Source organism: Muntiacus reevesi, chromosome 10 (assembly GCF_963930625.1).
Source record: "Muntiacus reevesi chromosome 10, mMunRee1.1, whole genome shotgun sequence".
Lineage (NCBI taxonomy): Eukaryota > Metazoa > Chordata > Mammalia > Artiodactyla > Cervidae > Muntiacus > Muntiacus reevesi.
This window is the reverse complement of record NC_089258.1, coordinates 82,993,438-83,015,573: the sequence shown is the minus strand read 5'-3', so window position 1 is coordinate 83,015,573 and position 22,136 is coordinate 82,993,438. Positions and strand designations below refer to the sequence as shown.

Here is a 22,136-nt window from a genome sequence, read left to right as displayed (position 1 = left end):
TTTTTGGCTCTGTGAATAATGTTGCTGTGAACATATTGTGTATATATATTTGTTTTCATTTCTTTTCTCAATACATTTTGAATGGATGAAGGAAAAGTTTTGGCAACTCCCAAAGCTGTTAGGTAAAGTGACCAAGTCATTCATTGTATAGTGAGTTTTCTTTGGTTCCTGTTAAAATTCACTTTCTCTCTGTTCTCGAGTGACCTTTCTGCAGTCCTTCCCCAACTGAATAAATGATTTTTTTGACTCTTTAATCCAGGATCTAAAATGTCCACTGAGGCACAAAGAGTTGACGACAGTCCGGGTACTAGTGGAGGAAGCTCTGATGGAGACCAGCGTGAGAGTGTCCAACGGGAACCAGAGAGAGAGCAGGTTCAGCCGAAGAAGAAGGAGGGGAAGATATCCAGCAAAACAGCTGCTAAACTGTCTACTAGTGCTAAAAGGTACCTCAGTTACGGGAACTTCTTTGCTTTTAGTATCAATTTATCACCTTAAGTCTGTCTTTCTCTTGCATTTAATCATTTTTCTGGGATATGGACCATGAAGGACTTTTTCTTCTTTGAGGTTATTTCTTTTTCATGATCTTAGTTGTGTGCAATATGAACTTTTTGGTATTTAAAGTCAGTTAAACAGCATGGCAAAATTATAAACTATGTATCCATAGTGTGTGTATATGTATTGTTAGGTGACTATGAATAGGAAAGTGCATGTAAAAGTGTGATAATTTGTTTTATGGTTCCTTGACCATTACTATTTTATTTTATTGAGCAGCAGAGAATAAAAGTGGGAGTCTATTGAAATAGTTACTGGATGATTATTTACACTCACTGTTAGTGAAATGAGAAATGTGGGAGTTAATAACAATAGAATGGGAAAGACTAGAGATCTCTTCAAGAAAATTGGTATCTCTTCAGGATACTAAGGGAACATTTCATGCAAAGATGGGCACAATAAAGGACAGAAACAGTACAGACCTAACAAGCAGAAGATATTAAGAAGAGGTAGCAAGAATACACAGAAGAGCTATACAAAAAAGATCTTCAGGACCCAGATAACCACGATGGTGTGATCACTCACCTAGAGCCAGACATCCTGGAGTCCAAAGTCAAGTGGGCCTTAGGAACCATTACTACGACAAAGCTAGTGGAGGTGATGAAATTCCAGCTGAGCTATTTCAAATCCTAAAAGGTGATGCTGTAAAAGTGCAGCACTCAATATGCCAGCAAATTTGGAAACCTCAGCAGTGGCCACAGGACAGGAAAAGGTCAGTTTTCATTCCAATCCCAAAGAAAGGCAATGCCAAGGAGTGCTCAAACTGCTGCACAACAGCACTCATCTCACATTCGAGCAAAGTGATGCTCGAAATTCTCCAGGCCAGGCTTCAGCAACACGGGATCCCTGAACTTCTAGATGCTCAAGCTGGATTTAGAAAAGGCAGAGGAACCAGAGATCAAGTTGCCAACATCTGTTGGATTATAGAAAAAGCAAGAGAATTCCAGAAAAACACCTACTTCTGCTTCATTGACTACGCTAAAGCCTTTGACTGTAGATCACAACAAACTGTGGAAAGTTCTTAAACAGATGGGAATACAGACGTCCTTACCTGCTTCCTGAGAAATCTGTATGCAGGTTAAGAAGCAACAGTTAGAACTGGACATGGAACAACAGATGGATTCACATGGAACAACAACTGATTCCAAACAGGGAAAGGAGTATGTCAAGGCTGTATATTGTCACCCTCCTTATTTAACTTTTATGCAGAGTACATCATGAGAAATGCTGGGCTGGTTGAAGCACAAGCTGGAATCAAGATTGCTGGGAGAAATCTCAATAACCTCACATCTGCAGATGACACCACCCTTATAGCAGAAAGCGAAGAATAACTAAAGAGCCTCTTGATGAGGGTGAAAGAGGAGAGTGAAAAAGTTGGCTTAAAACTTAACATTAAAAAAACTAAGATCATGGCTTCTGGTCTCATCACTTCATGGCAAACAGATGGGGAAACAGTGACAGACTTTATTTTGGGGGCTCCAAAATCACTGGAGATGGTGATTGCAGCCCTGAAATTAAGACGCCTGCTCCTTAGAAGAAAAGCTATGACCCACCTAGATAGCATATTAAAAGGCAGAGACATTACTTTCCCAGCAAAGGTCCGAGTCAAAGCTATGGTTTCCCAGTGGTCATGTATGGATGTGAGAGTTGGACCATAAAGAAGGCTGAGCACTGAAGAACTGATGCTTTTGAACTGTGGTGTTGGAGAAGACTCTTGAGAGACCCTTGGATAGCAAGGAGATCCAACCAGTCCGTCCTAAAGGAGATCAGTCCTGGGTGTTCATTGGAAGGACTGATGCTGAAGCTCCAATACCTTGGCCACCTGATGGGAAGAACTGACTCATTGGAAAATACTCTGATGCTGGGAAGGATTGAAGGTGGGAGGAGAAGGGGGCGACAGAGGATGAGATGGTTGGAAGGCATCACTGACTCAATGGACATGAGTTTGAGCAAACTCCAGGAGTTGGTGATGGATAGGGAAGCCTGGTGTGCTGCAGTCCATGGGGTCACAAAGAGTCAGACAGGACTGAGCATCTGAGCTGAACTGAAGAACAGATGTATGTCGTTTTCATTATATCAGGCAGTGGTTTAGTCTTGATAACAGATTTTCTTTTCCTCCAGAGAATAGGTAGATCTGGCAGCCGGATATTTTGAGTGATTCTCTGCTGCCACATCAGTTGCTTAGGGTGATTGGCATGTCATTGGACTCAGCAGAGGGAATATACACTTTAATATTGTTACATTATAGAATATCTCTTGGTAAATAATTTAAAGGTGAATTGAATCTAGTAGAGCGTTTCCTGGTCCTGTGATGTACTGTCTGAGAATTTGGGGCCTTGTGGACTGACCGTTGAATGACAGCTTCATCCTTTCCTGGTGGTGTGGATGAGGGAACCCATCCCAGAGGTCGTACCCCGTGTGGGCTGGAGGACCTTGCTTCTCTCTGGTCGAGTCAGTCCACAGGTTGGGAAGACCTTCGTCAGGCCCCCTGCAGGCCGTGCCTTTCTGGGGAGAGGTGTTAGAGTGCGCCGTCCATTCTAAGGGCCTCGGGGAGCCAGCTTCCCTTTCCCGGAGGCTGTTGCGGATGCCCGCCCTCTGCTGACGGAGCCGTGAGAAAGTTCGGCGGCCTGGACTTGAGGCCTTCTCACCTCTGTACTGGACGGCGGGGAGGGCTCCGTGCGCCCCCGCGGGCGCAGCGCAGGTCCAGGGGCCTCAGCTCAGGGCCCGGCCTGCCGCCCCGTCACGGCGCAGAACCCCGGCTGCAGGGGATGCGGTGGACTAGGGTGGAGCGGAGCGGGATGGGGAAACGGGCCGTTTAGAGGCGAAGGGAGGTGCGTGGGTGTGCGTGGGCAGGAGAGCCTCAGGTGCAGACGGCGGCCCGCCTCACCGGGGACTGTGGCCCAGACGGGAAAGCACCCGCCTGCAGCGCGGACCGGGTCGGGGAGACCCCGGAGGACGGCGTGGCAGCCCGCTCCAGTGCTCTTGTCCGGAGAACCCCATGGGCAGAGGGGCCCACGGGGTCGCCAAGAGTGGGACACGGCTGAGCGACTAGGCACCCACAGCCCCCGAGGGAGGGCGCTGCCGGGGGGCGGGGAGGACGGCGCCCTGGGGGTGCTCCCCGCCGGCGGGCGCCCGGGAACCGGGCCTGTGTGAAAGCCGGGATGGGACGAGGCTTGTTCCGTAGCGGTCCTTCTTTGCTTCGTTTTCCTACAGTGTGTACAGAGTTGAGATTGCGTGTTCAAACCTAGTTTTCCTTTTCCCCGCTCCTTAAATTGGGGATAAAGTTTATTTCTGAGTGTGTGTGTGAAGAATCCAGGACGTGTCTGATGGGCGCATGATAGGAATCAGTACCGCATTGGGGAAAGTCAGAAATGCCTTTTGAGCTGCTTCCTGGCTGAAAAAAGTCACTCCGTTGGCAAACTTATTGTGGATCTGTGATTTTCAGACTGTGACTGATGACTTTCCTCTACACAGTGTCTGGGTGGCTTGTGGTTGAGTATCTGAGGGGGTTTAGGCATTTACTATTTCTTTGAATATAAAATGATGCTTCACGGCAAATTTTCAGGTAAAAAACAAAAACCCAACACTAAAGAGCTGAATTCTGTTCCTTTCCGTCTCCCAGTCTAGTTGATAGTGGAAGTTGATTTTGTCCCCCATCTCTGCTTAGCTTCCTTTCCTTTTTTAAGTAGGTGTCTGTCTGGCTGCCCCAGGCCTGAGCTGTGCATGCGGGGTCTCTGTGGTTACAGCAGTGGGGGCTGGTTCCCTGGCCAGGGGTGGAGCCCAGGCTCCCTGCGTTGGGGGTGTGGGGTCTTAGCCTCCGGGCCACCGGGGAAGTCCCTCTGCCTGAGCTCTAACAGCTGAGGGAAAATATTGGGAAGCTTGATGACAGGGACTCAGAACACAGTTTTAATTCACCATGTGCCTTGCATAGTAGGGTCGCATTTATTTACTGATTGCCTTAGAACCTAGAGTTTGTTGTGAGGCTTGGGTCTTCCACAGAGATTAGAATCCTAGTACTGATATGTTCAGAAGATCAAAGGTGGCGGTAGTTTCACAATAAAATTCTCATTTATTATTATTGATAATTGATTTTTATGCAGATGAGACATCTTTTCCAAATAGTGTCATTTTGTGGGAGAGTTAATCAGCAGTGCAGAGCTTGCACTCAGAGACAGAATCCGGGTTATTAGACCTAATGCTAGGTCCTGGCATTTAGTTGCTCTGTGATATTAGAAACATAGTTTAACATTTCCAAGCCTCACCTTTCTCATCTGTGAAATGGAGACAGAAATAGTCCCATCTTCACAGGGCCAGCGTGAGGATGGAAAGTGATCAAGCTGTTATTTGGCACACAGAAAGGTTTCATACACTGATGCTGTCGTTCTTAGACTTTGTGCTGGTTAAAGCCTACAATAGTATTTTACTAAGTCCATGTGATAAATTTTAGAAAAATGAAGTTTGTGTTAATGCTATGAGGACTTAGTGCTTTTTGTTAAGATAGTAAAGCTCAGATGCTGTAATTATATATACATTTTATAGTAACTCAAGAAAAGTACTTTGCACATAGGTGTTCAGTTGCATAAAATATGCTGTAATTGTAGAATTAATCATTAGGTGTAGAAATGTGTTTTCTTGCAAAATAAATCTCTGTTTTCAGGTGTTATAGAAAAGTAATATTGGATACAGAAAATATTAAATTGGAATTTTATTTAAACAATGGTATAAATTAATTTTTGTCTGTTTCAGAGTTAAGAGGGAGATTACAGTTACTTCTTGATGCATTTTTGCACTTCTTTGGCATGAAATTATTTCTTAAAAAATCGGAATGCTTTTAGCATTTTCTGTTCTCTTCATAATTTTATGTGATTTTATTGGATACAATATAGTACTGTCTTAGAAATGATATTTGGTTTTAGACTCTAAATTGTTGTTAGGTTGGAAGGTTGATTTCAGTATATTTGACTGTGATATTTTGTTATAATATATGGGCTAATCTGTTTCTTTTCCACATGAGAATGAAGTACTCTTTATAGATAATCTTTTGTAATTATTGTGTTTTATTGATTCTGAATGTTCATTTAAGTTTTTAATGTTCCTGAAATCAGGATGCAGTTTACAGTTGATATGCAGAATCATTAATTGAGGTTGTCTTAAAAATCGAGCAGTTGTTTGGAGTCATAGGTGCACAGTATGTAGCACCACTCAGAATTAAACTCTGGATTTATTACTTGCAGTGGCCCTGTGTTTTCTAAGTTAATTCAGAGAGTACTTTGAGATTTAAGAAATTTTAGTAACTAGTTGCATGATGTTTTCTTTTGAGAATGAGTTCATTTTGGAAGGTTTTGAGGAATGCAGACCATAAGGGAATATAGAAAGTCATCTAAGTGGATGAAGTTTTTTTAAAAATAACTGTTAAGAAAATACCTTTGTGAATCCCCAAGTCCATATATTCATGTTCTCCTTGGCCCTGAGTGAGTTAATGAATTTTTTTTAAGGTTGAATATGTGTTTGTGTTTGAAACACGTCAGTATATATACTGCTTCATTTTTCTGAACCATTAATCCAGTATGTTAGTATTAAAACAAGTGCTTCATGTCTTCTCCACTTTAGTTCAGTTTTGTCGCTGTGGTCTTCAGTTCAGTCTGAATGAGTCATAATTATCTCCCCTTCTCTGCCCCCACTCCTCTTTTTTTTTAGCAGATGACAGTCACATGTAAACTCCTACCGTTCCTGGAACATTTAAGGTTTCAGGTTAAGTCGTACAAACTGAAATTTAGTCTGCATTTTGCTTCTGACTTGTTTCAGTAACCATGTGCAGTTGCTGACTTATGTATCATGACAACCAAGGAAGTGGCTCTGCTGGACAGAAATTGGAGATATAGACAGTTGTCTGGTGGATTTGTTTCTAAAGAAATAATTTTGTCTTAAAAGTTCTCATAAGAGAGAGGAGAGGTTGTTTTGTTTGTTTGACTTAGCAAGATAATTGCTTGTCTTTTCACCTTAACAGCATGCAGTTACTAGCCTGAGTTTCCTAAATGGGAACTGATAAAATGGTAGTACTTAAAGAATTCTGTGAGATTTATTTAATTCACTTTTAATAGCCTAAGATCATCATGTAAAAGGTGCATTGTAAGTGTGAATTACTGATACTTTTTCATTTTTCCTCACCCTAAGGGACAATGCCTGAAATAGCTGCCTTCCTTATTACCCCACATGTCAAGACTGAGAAACTTAATACATACCATGATCACAACTTTTGAGATAGAATTGAATTGCTGTCATTGAAAACAGCAGGACATCTTGCAACCGTTTAAATAGCAATTCTTAGTATAATCTTTTCTGTCAAGAGAAATACAGCCATTCTTTGGTAGCAGTGGCTCAAAATATATTGTAATGCGCTGACTCACTGCTCCACATTGTCAAGTTTATCAGTAAATTGCTTTTTGTATTGAATAATTAGATTTAGAATGATAGACATCTGGAGGGGTTTCAAGTTCCATTATGGAATTCTGTGACAAAATTATGACATCAATTTTTTAAACAAAAGGGACAGTATAAGCATAAAGCAAGATGAATTATTTGAAAATCCCTAGGAAGTTCTTTTGCATTAAAATTGTTTTCTTTGACACTGTGAGCATACTGTCTTGAATCCCTGTCTTTTGGTTCTCTGAGTTTAAAAACAAGAGTATGTGTATGTATACACACACATATTCAGATACATATATCTGAATCACTTTTCTGTATACTTGAAACTAGCACAATATTGTAAATCAACTATGCTTAAATAAAAAAATGTTTATAAAAGTTTTTCATGTTCCCACTAGCAAATTAAATAGCACAGAGACATTTTGATTACAAAGCAGCACTTTTCTGTTGAGATACTTTCCCTGTCGCAGTTCCTGTTAGCTGACTCTGCCTTGACCTTAAGTAATAGACTTATACCTACTTGTTGAATTGTTAAATAATACCTTTTGTCTTCTTGCCGTGAATTTTGAGGATGTTCACCAGCTTGTTCACCTGTTTTCTTTTCCCGCCTCCCAGTTAATGATACTCATATTTTTAAAAAAGTACTGGAGGGATGGGATGGGGAGGGAGGTGGGAGGGGGGTTCAGGATGGGGGACACATGTACACCTGTGGCTGTACATGTATGTGAAATGTATGGCGAAAACCACTTCAATATTGGAAAGTAACTAGCCTCCAATTAAAATAAATAATTAAAAAAAGAGTATTGGTTGTCTTTCTAAGTGAAGTAGTATATTTAAGCCACTGTTGCTCATTGCCTCACATTTCAGCAGTACTCGTTGGTTCCTTACTTTGTAAAATGAGGGTATTGATACCTTTGTTCTTCCTTCCATCGACTCACCCCCCCCCCCCACCATCCACTTTTAGTTGGTTTCTATTAGCTACACTTGATTTTACATCTTCATGGTTAGTAGTATTTCCATTTTGTAGTATGCAACTACAACTTGTTATCTGTGCTTTATCTGTAATAAAAGGCCAATAAACTCTCTATAAGTTTACCTGTTTAGTGCCAGACCAGACGGGGTGTTAGGATTAGATTTGCTATAGGTCCAGTGTTAGGATCTCTCAATGATCAGTGCAAAGAAATAGAGGAAAACAATAGAATGGGAAAGACTACAGATCTCTTTCAAGAAAATTAGAGATACCAAGGGAACATTTCATACAAAGATGGGCTCAATAAAGGACAGAAATGGTATGAACCTAACAGAAGCAGAAGGTATTAAGAAGAGGTAGCAAGAATACACAGAAGAACTATACAAAAAAGATCTTCAGGACCCAGATAACCACGATAGTGTGATCACTCACCTAGAGCCAGACATCCTGGAATGCTAAGTCAAGTGGGCCTTGGGAAGCATCACTATGGACAAAGCTAGTGGAGGTGATGAAATTCCAGTTAGCTATTTCAAATCTTAAAAGGTGATGCTGTGAAAGTGCTGCACTCAATATGCCAGCAAATTTGGAAAACTCAGCAGTGGCCTCAGGACTGGAAAAGATCAGTTTTCATTCCAGTCCCAAAGGCAATGCCAAAGAATGTTCAAACTACCTCACAATTAGACTCATCTCACATGCTAGCAAAGTAATGCTCAAAATTTTCCAAGCCTGACTTCAACAGTACGTGAACCATGAACTTCCAGATTTTCAAGCTGGATTTAGAAAAGGCAGAGGAACCAGAGATCAAATTGCCAACATCCGTTGTATTATTGAAAAAGCAAGAGAGTTCCAGGAAAACATCTATTTCTGCTTTAGTGACTATGCCAAAGCCTTTGATATTGTGGATCACAACAGACTATTGAAAATTCTGAAAGAGATGGGAATACCAGACCACCTGACCTACCTCCTGAGAAATCTGTATGCAGGTCAAGAAGCAACAGTTAGAACTGGACATGGAACAACAGACTGGTTCCAAATTGAGAAAGGAGTACGTCAAGGCTATATATTGTCACGTCACCCTGCTTGTTTAACTTATATGCAGAGTGCATGATGAGAAACGCTGGGCTGGAGGAAGCACAAGCTGGAATCAAGATTGCCAGGAGAAATATCAGTGACCTCAGATACACAGATGACACCATCCTTATGGCAGAAAGCAAAGATGAACTAAAAAGCCTCTTGATGAAAGTGAAAGGAGAGTGAAAAAGTTGGCTTAAAGCTCAACATTCAGAAAACTAGGATCATGGCATCTGGTCCTATCACTTCATGGGAAATAGGTGGGGAAACAGTGGCAACAGAGACTTATTTTTTGGGCTCCAGAATCACTGCAGATGGTGACTACAGCCCTGAAATTAAAAGATGCTTGCTCCTTGGAAGAAAAGCTATGACCAACCTAGACAGCATATTGAAAAACAGAGACGTTACTTTGCCGACAAAGATCTGTCTAGTCAAAGCTATGATTTTTCCAGTAGTCATGTATGTATGTGCGAGTTGGACCGTAAAGAAAGCTGAGCACCGAAGAATTGATGCTTTTGAACTGTGGTGTTGGAGAAGACTCTTGAGAGTCCCTTGGACTGCAAGGAGATCCAACCAGTCCATCCTAAAGGAAATCAATCCTGAATATTCATTGGAAGGACTGATGCGGAAGCTGAAACACCAATGTTTTGGCTATCTTATGTGAAGAACTGACTGATTGGAAAAGACCCTGATGATGTGAAAGATTGAAGGCAGGAGGAGAAGGGGACGACAGAGGATGAGATGGTTGGATGGCATCACTGACTCAATGGCCATGAGTCTGACCAAGCTCTGGGAGATAGAGAAGGACTGGGAAGCCTGGCGTGCTGCTGTCCATGGGGTCGAAAAGAGTCAGACAGGACTTGACCAGTGCACAACAAACACCTATTTCATAACGTCTTCCCTACCTTGAGTCACACAACTTAGAGAAGTGATAGTTGTGTTTGTATCAGACATTTCATTCGGGGAAGGATACTGAAGCAGGTTGCCATTTCCTTTCGGGATGTTCCTAGCCCAGAATGAAACCCACGTCTCCTGCAATGGCATGTGGCTTCTTTACCACTGAGCCACCAGGGAAGCCCATATGGGGGTTAGGTGAAGTAAAAAATAAAAGATGAAAACACATGAGGGTAAAAACAGGTGTTTAAAATAAAAATTCTTTTTTTCCCTCTTTGCAGAAGGCATATGTATGCTTAGCGTTAGTGGTGGTTTGAGTTTCCCTGGTGGCTCAGCTGGTATAGAATCCGCCTGCAATACAGGAGACCCTGGTTCCATTCCTTGGTTGGAAAGATCCCCTCGAGGAGGGAGTGGCCACCCACTCCAGTGTTCTTACAGTCTCGGGGGTCGCAAAGAGTTGGACACGCCCGAGTGACTAAGCGCAGCCCAGCAGTGGCTTAAAGTTTTGATGTAAGTCGTGCTGTTGGTGAGAGATGGAGGCACAGATGGTGACTGGTCTCCTAACTCTTTGTAGATGCACTGTGGAAACTGGCAGAAATTGCTGCTTTGTTGGTACTGTGTATGATGATTTATACAATGATAGTATTTCAAATTAAAAGTGCACAAATAGGAAAGATTAGTGTAAAAGTGTAAAATTTAATAGAATATTAAAAGAGTAAAGACATTTTAATGTAACTTTCTTTGTCTTTATTTTCAAGAATTCAGAAGGAACTTGCAGAAATTACGTTGGACCCACCCCCCAACTGTAGGTAAGTACTTAATGGATTTTTATTTGTATCTTTTGCAGAAGGTGTAATCGAACTATTGCTCTGATGTCTCAACTATTGTTGTTGGAGCCTGATTAATTAGCGAAAACATGGTTCTGTTTTGGACTTAAGTGACTGTGAAGACAGTGGTTGTGGTGGTCTCCATGCAGAAATGGAATCTTCATGAATCTATTTGTAGTGGTAGATGGAGTTGCCAAAAAAAGAGTAATGCAATAACAGTAAGATAATGGAATTATAGGGTAACACATACAATGTTCTTTTAGTGGAAGAGGTGTTAGAGTTTTAAATGATTTCTTTCATGATAGAGTAATACTGTGGCTAAAATATTTGCTGTTTGATAATTTATTTAGTTGTTATCTTGCTGAGAATTGATTTTTAGAAGTGCTGGAACATTAAACAGTATTTCTTAATGGTTTACATTATTTCTTATAGTCCTAGGTTGTGGTGATTGGAGGCAGTGAGGTTAAGTTTGAAACACTCTCTCCATTATGACCACATACCCTCAATTTTCTGGTCGGAGTTTACTGATGGGAAGTTAAAGTGCTTGCTTGGAGTTGATTAATGATATACGTAGAGTACAAGGAGGGAAGTTAGCTTCTGCTGTATCTTGGATCTGGTACAGTAGTCGGAAGATGGCTGTTTGACTACTTGAAGACGTGTGTGTTTTGATGTCAGTTCAGTGTTGGAACCAAGCCAGTGCAGAGTTTTGTAGTTTAAATTGATAGCGCTGTGTGTCAGAGGTGAGAGGACGAGCTTCAATATTGAGTACATTGTTGGTATGATTTCTGATTTAACTGAACTTATTTTAATATGAAAGCAAAGATAACCGCTCTGGGTATTACTAGAAGTGAAAAACTTGTAGGTGGCTAAATGGCTAATTGACAGCCTTTTTTGTGTAGGAAAGATTCTAATAAGACTTAATGTTTGTAGTGAATTTACTATAGTTCTTTACACGAGAGTCACATATATAAACTTGTAGTAATAATGTTCAGAGAATGTTTCACTCAACTAGAACAAGTAATTCTTGGTTAGGAGAAGCTGTTGGGTGGTCAGGCATTTTTGTCGCACTCAGGCTGTGTTACCTTAGAGCTGTTTCAGATGTCACATCTTTGTTTAAGCTTTGGTGGCCAATTCATGTAAATGGATTGATTTGTGGAAAAACTTCAGTTTAAATTAAACTTAAACTCTCTTGTTTTGTAGGGTAGTATTTGTTTTAATGTTTGAATCTTTTTTTTTTTAATAAACTGTGTTTACCACATATATTATTCCTGTTACCTTTTTACAAACAACTGAAATGGTACAATATGTGAACTTAGTTTATATACTTGTTTAAACTTTGAAAACAGATTATTGGCAAAATAAACTAATTGCTTTGTTTTAATGAGCTTGTTTAGGGCTCCTTTTTGATGAATGTAATCCCTGTATAATATGTGATGATTAGAGTTTGCAGTTTTGCTATCAGATATATTATTTCCTGGTGCATTGCTCTAATTTAGTTTTGACTTATTACAGATAATAATTTAACTTAGATTAAACCAATATATTATAAATGTGCATGGAAACTGAAAATTCTGAGGAAGAAAATTACATAATGTTTATTCCTTAAATAAACTAAAATGGTTAAATCATAGTTCTGTTTAATGTAAAAAAGAAACGCTTTAACTATGGAAATTTGGGGGTTTACTTTTTCATTGAGCCTTAGTTAAAGTGTACTGGTTCTGCAAGCAAAATATTTCTAATAGTTTTTCATTAAAAAAATGTAGATGTCACATATAATTAGCCCCTCAGTTTCAGGAAAGAAACCTACTCAGCTGTATTTTTTCCCCCCAGTGTTATTGAGATACTGACATATAACATTGTAGAAAGATAGCTTGTTTGGTGGACTTGCTGGCTTATGGAAACTTCCAGTGTAATCCTTTTAACCATGTGAAGATTGGATAGCTCACATTGCTTCAGAACAAGGCCTACGGGTACAGCTCCTTTGGTCCCTAGAGAGCTGATGGACTGATCAGGCCGGGACGAAGGTCGTGCCCACCTTTATGTTCGCGGCTCCCCTGTTGCAGAGGGTCTTCTGTGCTGCGCTGGTGGAATTGGGGGTTCCTGCCGCCCCCTGCGGGCCCTGCCCCTCACGTCGATGCTCACCTTGAGCCCTGCCCCTCACGTCGACCGCCATGCGCTTGCTAAGGGGTTTACCGTAGTCCTTGGATTTTCTGTGGGTGTGTCGGGTTAGAGATGGGACCTCGGAACTTTAGTGCATCTCTTTTGCGATGTCCGCTAAGCGACTCTTGGGTTCATGTTACAAGAACCAGCATGTGTTTGCTTCTACTGTAGTATTGTTGAAGGTTCCCCCAGCCCCAGGTTTTCAACAGACTTAAATCTTTTAAGAGTATGCGCAAAATATTTTGATGATCAATTAAATTATTTCTTTGTATAGGTAATATCTGCCTATACAGTTTCTGGGTATCTTTTCACTTTTTTGGGTTATTGTTGTCTTTGAGGTAAAAGTGCAGTAATTTTTTTTTTTAGGCTGGATTAAGTTAATTCTTTTATAACATTAGAATTAATATTTAAAACCAAAACTTTATGATTTATCTAAGAAAAAAGTTTCTATTCACAGAATGGTCGGGTCTGTGGGATCGTAGGCATAGGAGGGTGTACATGATCTGGGTGGAGTTCGGTTATATACGTCGAGTATTCTCTGTGGATAGTAGAGGTGCTTTGCAGAGCCTCCGTGTGCGGTGAGAGCGTAACTGGCCCGTGGCGTTTGAAGGGCTCTCTCCGAGGCCTCTGCAGGGGCTCGCGTGGTGGTCCCACTCTGAGCTGGAGGTGCTGCTCGCCGCCTCAGTGACCTGCACACCAGCTCAGCTTCTAGATGGCTATGCTGAGGCTTTGGGGACTCCGCACAGCCGGCACAAATGCAGGCGCAAAATCTGTAAATGTGCTGGTGTGCTCATTTCTATTTCCTCAATGCTAGTGGGAAACTGGCAGCTAGCTGGAAAAATTTCTGAATTAAGATACAAGTTTCTGTCATCCTGAGGATAACCTGTGTGCCTGTATTGCACAGAAGCTAGGTTCAAATTCTGTAATGGTCTGATGCTGCCCAAATTTATATTAGCTTTATAAGCCTGGAAATGACAGAGATCCTTGCTGCTTTTTAAAAGTAGAGACTGTGGTAAAATGATTTGCTTGGATTTTGATTTTTGATTTGCTATTTGAGCAAATGAAAGGAGAAAATACTTGAGGATGTAGTTCAGTTATATTAGCAGTTTTTACTTTTATTGCTATGTTTCAATTATCTACTCGTTGAACACAGACTCTGCTTTATTTTTTAATTGTAACAGCTTTATTGAGATGTAATTTGAAGTGTAAATTTCAGTGACTTTTAGTGTATTCACTGCTTTATATCTGTCACAATCAATTTTGCATTCAGATCACCCCAAAAGATACACCATACCTTTTAGCAATCACTCCTTTCCCATCTCCTCCCAATTTCACCACCATCCAGCCCTGGGCAACCATCGGTCTACTTTTGTCTCTATAGATTTGCCTTCAGGACATTTTGTACAAATGGAATCATACAATATGTAGTCTTTTGTGACTGGCTTCTTTCATGAAGCATAATGTTTGCAAGATTCATCCATGTTGTAGCATTCATCAGTACTTTATTTTTGTCTCTGAATAATATTCCATTACGTGGCTATAGTACATCCTATTTATCTGTTCATCGGTTGATGGAAGTTTGGGTTGTTTCCACTTTGTGGTTTTTGTGAATAATGCTGCCATGAACATTTGTGTACAAGGTTTTGTGTGGACATTTGTTTTCATTTCTCTTGGGTATAGATAGACCTAGGAGTAGAATTGCTGGGTCAAACACTAACTGTGTTTAGCCTTTTGGGGAACTGCCGGATTACATTCCAGAGTGGCTGCACCATTTTACCTTCCTAACATCAGTGTATCAGAGTTCCAGTTTCTCCACTGCCTTAGCGACTGTTACTGTCTGTCTTTTAATGATGGCCCTCCTTGTCCGTGTGAAGTACTGTGTCACTGTGGTCTGGATATTTCTTTACCCTGTTGAATAACAGTCTTGATGACTATCTTTTCATATGCTTATTGGACATTTTTGTATCTTGTTTAGAGAAATGTCTCTTCAAATTCTTTGACAATTTTTAAGTTGTTTTGTCTTTTTTGTTGTTGAGTTGTAAGTACTATTTATTTATTTTGACTACAAGTCCCATATCAGATATATGGTTTGCAAATATTTTCTTTCATTCTGTGGATAGTGTTTTCACTTTCTTGATAGTTCCTTTTAAAGCATAAAAGTTTTAAATTTTGGTGAAGTCCATTTTATCTATTTTTTTGTTACTTTACACACTTGCTGTTATTTCTGCAAAACCATTGCCTATTCCAAGATTAAGAAGATTTTTGCCTACATTTTTCTAATAAGACTTTTTTAGTTTTAGCTTTTATATTTTGGTGTCTGATCCATTTAGTATGTGGTGTGAGCTACAGGTCCAACTTCATGCTTTTTTTGTAGATACCCAGTTATCTCAGCACCATCGCTACAAAGACCCTTTTCCCCATTGAATTGTCTTCATATCCTGTTGAGAAATCAGTAGATCATAAATGTGAAGGTTTATTCTGAACTCTCAGTGTTGTTCCATTGATCTATGTCTGTTGTTAGGCCAGTACCACAGTCTTGATTTTTGTTGCTGAGTCACTAAGTCTTGTGTGGCTCTTTGCAACCCCGTGGACTGTAGCCCGCCAGGCTCCTCTGTCCTTGGGATTTCCCAGGCAGGGATTCTGGAGTGGGCTGCCATTTCCTTGTCCAGGGGGCCTTCCCCACCCAGAGATGGAAGCCATGTCTCCTGCATTGGCAGGAGATGCTTTACCACTGAGCCCCCTGGAGCTCTGTGTAAGTTTTGAGTCAGAAACTTTGGTGTGTAAGTCCTGTAACTGATTCACTTTTCACTGTTCTAACTCCTTAGTTAAGGCATCGCCGGAATGGATGAGACTGGGACTGGGCGTACGCCTTACCACTGTTTCCTCCTCCTGTTGCTGAGAGCCACTGACCAGAGGAGGGTCTGTTTGCCAGACCCTAGTAGCTGAGACAGTGTGTGGGGAAAAAAGTGTGTGAGTTGATGCTTTCCAAACTGTATCATAGAACAGGAAGGCATTGAGATAGAAACTAGGGATTGTGTCTGTATAGGTGTGATTTCTACAGAGAGCCAACGATGTAAAAATCTGTTGTCATTAATTATTTTCCTTTTATTGGTCTTTATAATAATATTTCTGTCGCATTTTGTAGCTTTTAAAGGATTTTTATATATGATGCAGTTTAGTCTTTTTCTGTGAGCTTCCTGGAATTAAGTAACTTGCTCAGGATTGCATGACTAGAAATGGGTGATTTGCATTTAAACCCAGGTTTTCTGATCATTCATCCTTTATTTTTCCAAATGTGTGAGTAGATAGAGAAATACGTTAAACATTACATTTGTGGCTAGGTACATGTGGTTTAGTTAAGGAGAAAAAAAAAAAATCAACATGCAAGGCAATCCAATATATTGTAGGTACTATGCTTGATTTAAATTTCTGAATTCCATGAAACAATAGTTAGTTGGAACACTCCGAAAAGTAATTATTTGAGTAGTGTGATTTCTGTGACACTTTTCTGTCGTGTGTGTGTGTTTGTATGGGTGTATATGTTTGTGTTATGTTGTTACTGGCACTGAACCAGGTAAAGGATATTTTTTACATTTGGCAGTTTGCAGTTCCGTGTCTGTACTTTTAATGCCAAATTGTTTTTCCCTGTTCCTCAGCCTGATTCTCCGTCATGTTCCCCTGCACCTGAGTATTCACTGAGGGCTTCCTGTGTTAGGTCTGTGGTAGGAAAAGTGTAGGTTGCAAGAAGGTAATCAGATGTAGTTCCTAATCCTGTAGATAGGTTAAAACTAACTGAGAGAGAAAACATAAAATGCTTTGGGACCAAAACCAGGGAAATGATGGTGCTGTGGTAGAGACTGCCAGCGTCTGTAGACTGCAGGTCTTAAGAGGGATCTGCTTCCCTCTTTACCCCGTGACCCTAAAGCCGATGGCCTTGTGTATTCTTCAGCGTTAGTAATCAGCTGCATTTTTTTCGTTTATTTTTATTAGTTGGAGGCTAATTACAGTATTGTAGTGGTTTTTGCCATACATTGACATGAATCAGCCATGGATTTGCATGTGTTCCCAATCCTGATAATTAGCTGCATTTTGTAGAAACCTGACCTCTGGTTCTGTTTTACTTTCTTATTCTCTTTCTCCACCTTGTATCTTCTCAACATTTTGTACTTTTATACTAGATAAGTTTTTTTTAAAGCCACCTCAGTCTTTGGAGCAAGGCAGATTATTAGTAAATAAACACTGGATGACTGAAAGGTGATGTGATGCCTTTTTGTTAGCAGAATGCTGGAGTACCTCTTCTGAGGCGTCAGTCGTGTCCGACTCTTTGTGACCCCGTAGGCTGTAGGCCGCCAAGCTCCTCTGTCCATGGGATTCTCCAGGCAGGAATACTGGAGTGGGTTACCATGCCCTCCTCCAGGGGATCTTCCCAACCCAGGGATCAAACCCAGGTCTCCCACGTAGCAGGCGGATTCTTTACCGTCTGAGCCACCAGGGAAGTCCAGGGAAGCAGAATGCTGGAGTGCCTCTTATGAGGAGTCATTAACATTGACAAAATTTAAATATATGTTGAGGCCCTGTGATGCTGAATTTTTCATATCCATGTCTCCTTTCTTCAGTGGAGATAATAGAAGCACATTTTTCATTCACTCCGTTGAGTTCTTGACTCCACGGCCGCAGTGTTGCGTGGTCTTGCGTAGACTCTCCGAGGACAGAAGTCTTTGCTGACATCTGGGTTGCTGGAAGTGCAACCCTGGAGCGCGTGCGGGGGCCTGGGCCGGGGGCCGGGGGGCGTGGACGGCGCTGCAGCCCTGGGGAGCGTGGTCGGCCCGGACCTTCCCCTGGCAGAGCTGTGTCGGGAGCCTCACGCCTGTTTGTTTTCTTGCTTCTGTACCTTCTTTGACATTCGTGGTGTGCGCTTTCGTCACCACGGACAGTGCATGTGTGCTTCTCTCTTTGCTTCACCTCAGAGCTGACTTTTCACCGGACACAACCAACACCGCCGCGAGGGGCCCTTGCTGCAGACAGCGCGGTCCAGGCGCAGTCCTTTGCTGCCAGCACCTTTACTTTAAAACAGCTTGGGGAAGACGCCACTGTCTCAGTAAAACCCCAGAGAGATTCCTTCCTTTCTCACTCCAAGATGTTATTTCTTAGCATCTGCCTTTAACCATAGATTTTTAAAGTATTTATTTCATAATAACAGAAAATGTTGAGTGATAGTTTTGTGTCCATTATTTGTGACTTCTGATTTTCCTTTTATTTTTTTCTAATCTTTGCTGCTTTAAGAACAGTATAAGAATGTCTGAAAAAAACATGCATTAACTGGTCGCAAAGGGATTATACTTTATAACAGCAGTAGAACATTTTAACACTTATTTTAGTTTGCCTGGATTTATAACTGGTTATTATTTCAGATTTATTACTTAAGTACTTTTGATAGAAAGTGTCATGTTACTGTCTAGCAGGTAATATTTTAGTTCACATAGCTGTTCTGTCTTTAAGATGTCCTGAAAGCTATTCTTTAGCATGCCCAAAGCATTTTCTTTACAGTGATTATTACTGTTCCTTGGCTTCAATATCTTTTATCAACTAAGCATTATTGCAAATAGCAAGTCAAGCAATATTTATTAGTATTTTTTATTTTAAGAGCAGTGTAAGTTTTGATTTTTTAAATTTAATGTTACCACCATTAGCTTTCTGACTATGCTTTTTGTAAATGTTCATTGAGAACTGTTTACTTAGAATGTCTGTATATTTTAAGTTAGGGACATAATAGGATCCTTTAAAGTATAACGAATTCCATACTTGGGTGAAGTGAAGTGAAGTGAAAGTCGCTCAGTTGTATCCCACTCTTTGCGACGCCATGGACCATACAGTTCATGGAGTTCTCCAGGCCAGAATACTGGAGTGGGTAGCCTTTCCCTTCTCCAGGGGACCTTCCCAACCCAGGGATCGAACTGGGGTCTTCCTGAATTGCAGGCAGATTCTTTACCAACTGAGCTGTCAGGGAAGCCCATATTTGGGTAGAAGCAGCATATTATTCTGGTGGCTCAGCCGTTAGAGCATCTGCCTGTAATGCAGGAGACGCAGGAAACATGGGTTTGACCCTTGGGTCAGGAACTCAAGGAAATGGCAAACTCATTCCAGTATTTTCGCCTGGAGAATACCACGGACAGCGAGCTTGCCAGCCTACAGTCTGTGAGGTCACAAAGAGTCAGACACGACTGAAGCGATCGAGCCCACATGCGCACCGACTCCCTTCTCCCTCTCTGCACGTGAAGAGGAGGCCTGGTAGTGATTCCGAACCTTCCGGGGGAGAAGTGGGCCCTGGGGCCCGGGCCAAGTCCCTGTCTTGCTTCCATCCTCGAGGGGTCCAGCCTCCTGCCTCCCGCAGCCCGCTGCTCTCAGGTCTCCCGATGGTATAACTCCTTTATCTGACCTACCCAGTTGGGTGAGAGTTCTTTCTTTAATCTCTGTGCTTCAAATCTTGGCACTCATCTGACGTTTGGTGGACCGTGAGGGCACGGATTCACTTGCTGTCCTGGGAAGCTGGCGTCTATGGATGCTGCCCGTGTTTGCGGCGGTGTGCCGAGGTCTGTCATTTAGCAGCGCTGTCTCATTTAATCTTCGTGACCCTCCACGGGGGAGGTACTGGTTGTGGATGGTGCTTTATAGGTGGGAAGACAGGCTCAGACAGGTGAGCCCGCTTGTTCAAGGTTGCACAGCTGCACGGCGCAGAACTGGGATTTCAGGCTTTGGAGCCCAGGGGATTGGAGCCTCTGCTGCGCTGCCTGCCTTTTGCGGAGTGGACACAGGAGAGCGGTCTAGAACGGCACTGATCACAGAACTTTCTGGTAGGTCGGAAGTGGTCTGCATCTGACATCCTGCGAGGTAGCTGTTTAGTTCTCGAAAGATAGCTAATCTGAGTAAATTAATTTATAATTTGACTAAAATTTAATTTAAATTTAGGTGACCATATGTGACTAGGAGCTACTGTGTCACATAGTACAGACTTAGAAAAATGAACATTTCTCAAGCTTAAATTTATGCTTTGATGTCAGGTGAGAGTAAACTAGCAGGTCGTTTTGAGTTTTTTAAAGGGTACTTACAGTTAGCATTTGTCTTTCCCCACCCTTCCTACCAACCACCATTATTTTCTAAGAGCCAGCGACCCCTAACGTATTTTTTAGAGCATCACATAAAATGCCCTTAATTATGTAAAAGACCCCTATAAATATTAATATTACATAGTATGGTTAAAAGTGTTTTATTTCTTTTTAACAAAGTGAAAGTGACGTTGAAAGCATTGTTTTTAGGTGGACTCAGGATTTTGAAACAGGAAAGCGTATGGTCTCGCCTCCTTCCAGCCAGAGAGAAGCCCGCACTTGGACAGGGACACACAGTGTCATGACAAAGCCCGGTCCAGCATTCAGTTCTCGACATTTCATCGACAGAATGGATATGTTTTATACACCTCGAAAACGTAGATGCCGTTAATATAAACAAGGAAGACTGGAAGCCTTCCCTGCGACCAGAAAGGGCATTGGGAAGGAGCTGGAGTTGCCTTGTTGGGGGAGTGAGGGCCGCCACGGCTGTGTGTAACTGTTTTCAGAGCCGGAAAGCGGAAGAGAGGCTCACCTCACTCCACGGACGCCAGGGTGTAGAACTAGCCCTGCCGTATTAAGTTAGAAGGGAACCATTGCCTTCTTGATACAAAGTCTTCATCTTGGTCCAGAGCTGTCCAGAGAAATAATGGACAACTCGGGAGGTAGGTAGTGTGTGCCCCGTCTCTGGAGGAATTAAAAATGACTGTTTGCTTATTTCAGAGGAGTGTTCAGGTCTCAGCTGCACGGTCGTGCTGGACGAGTTTCCCGGCCGCTGGACTCGACTTCGTCGTCTCCTCTGTGGGTTGCGAGTCAGTTTCTCTCTCTCTCCTTTGCCTTCTTGGAGCCTGTGGTTCATAATTTGTATAGTTTATTGGCCTAGCTGTTTTGTTTAAAACAGCTAGTTTATTTGTTGTAAGTTCTATATATGAATTAGTAAATGAGACTTTTGTCTATTTACAACTTCCAAATTTATAAGAAAAGGATGATACATGAAGAATATTTGTGTAGCAGACCTATTCCATTAATTACATGAATTAATGGGGAATTAATAATTTCCTGTGTCATCTAAGGTGAAAATACAGCATTTAAGAACCGTGGAGTAGGGATTATAGATAGTATTTGCAATAATGTATAAAATGTTCTAAGTAATGAATTCAGGGTAGCCTCCCCAAATATGTAAATATGGGTGTGGCGACTGTCTAAACAAGTGGTAGCTGTCTATTGATTCTTTCTGCTTTTTCAAATTACATACAAGCCAGATGTGTCTAACTTTAAAGCAAGGAAAAATCGTTGAACAGTTTTTCCCGGTTTTGAGCTTGCCAGAGGTGTGGGTGAGTGGACTGGTTACTGATAGAGAAGTAAAGCTGACGTCATCACTCTCCATTCTCAGAATATTCCATCACTCCCCTGTTTGCCATCATTTTAGGAAGTAGGAGTTTGCCTGGAGACATGACCAAATTTCGTGTAGCTTTGTAATCAGTCAACTGGGGACTCCTGACAGTGGATTTTGGAGATGGTAAACTTAGGTTGAGCAGATTTTTACTCTTCTGTGTGGAAGGTAGTCAGAGATGGATGTTCAGTTGGACACATAGATGTAAATGCACCCAGTGACCTTCCGTTCCTCCGTGGTCAGACCCCATGAGCTGGGAGGTCCAGCTGGGGAGTTTTGACTAGTCTACAAAGCAGAGACTGAATCTGAGTCAGCACGCGTGCCTAGGTAGGAGATCAGGCAGGCTCACATGGAAGTTTGTGTGCTTGCAACATTCACTTCGTAGGTGGGCGTAGTCAAGGACTGGCGTATTGCTGCCCTGTGGTCTGCTGGAGGCTTGGGAGAGAGGGGGTCTCCTCACGCCCTGATCCCTGCAGCTTCGGATAAGTGCTTGTTGACATGCACATTGCTGTGTTGTTAAAGAGTAAGAATTTGTCACAGGGATAAGAATAACCTTCATGTTTGATAAAGCACCCGGCCAGACATTAACAGGCAAGGCTTTGAATAGGCTCAGAATGGTATCGGTGCCTAGAAACAGCAAAATAAAATTATGTTCTTGAGTAAGAGTGTGTAAGGTGCTGTTGTATCCCAAAAATAGCTGTTATCAGGCTAAGTGAGTAATAGCATAAGCCGAGTAGGGTGTA

The 22,136-nt window shown here is 41.8% G+C and overlaps 1 protein-coding gene across 1 annotated transcript in view; it reads left to right on the top strand.

Moving 5' to 3' along the window:
* The window catches only part of LOC136176637 (ubiquitin-conjugating enzyme E2 E2), a 346,202-nt gene that overhangs the window by 5,216 nt on the left and 318,850 nt on the right, over positions 1 to 22,136 (top strand). The window contains exons 2-3 of the mRNA XM_065947094.1: positions 260 to 443; positions 10,672 to 10,722. Of these exons, the coding sequence (XP_065803166.1) occupies positions 268 to 443; positions 10,672 to 10,722 (227 nt within the window). The 5' untranslated portion in view covers positions 260 to 267. The remainder of the gene's footprint in view (positions 1 to 259; positions 444 to 10,671; positions 10,723 to 22,136) is intronic.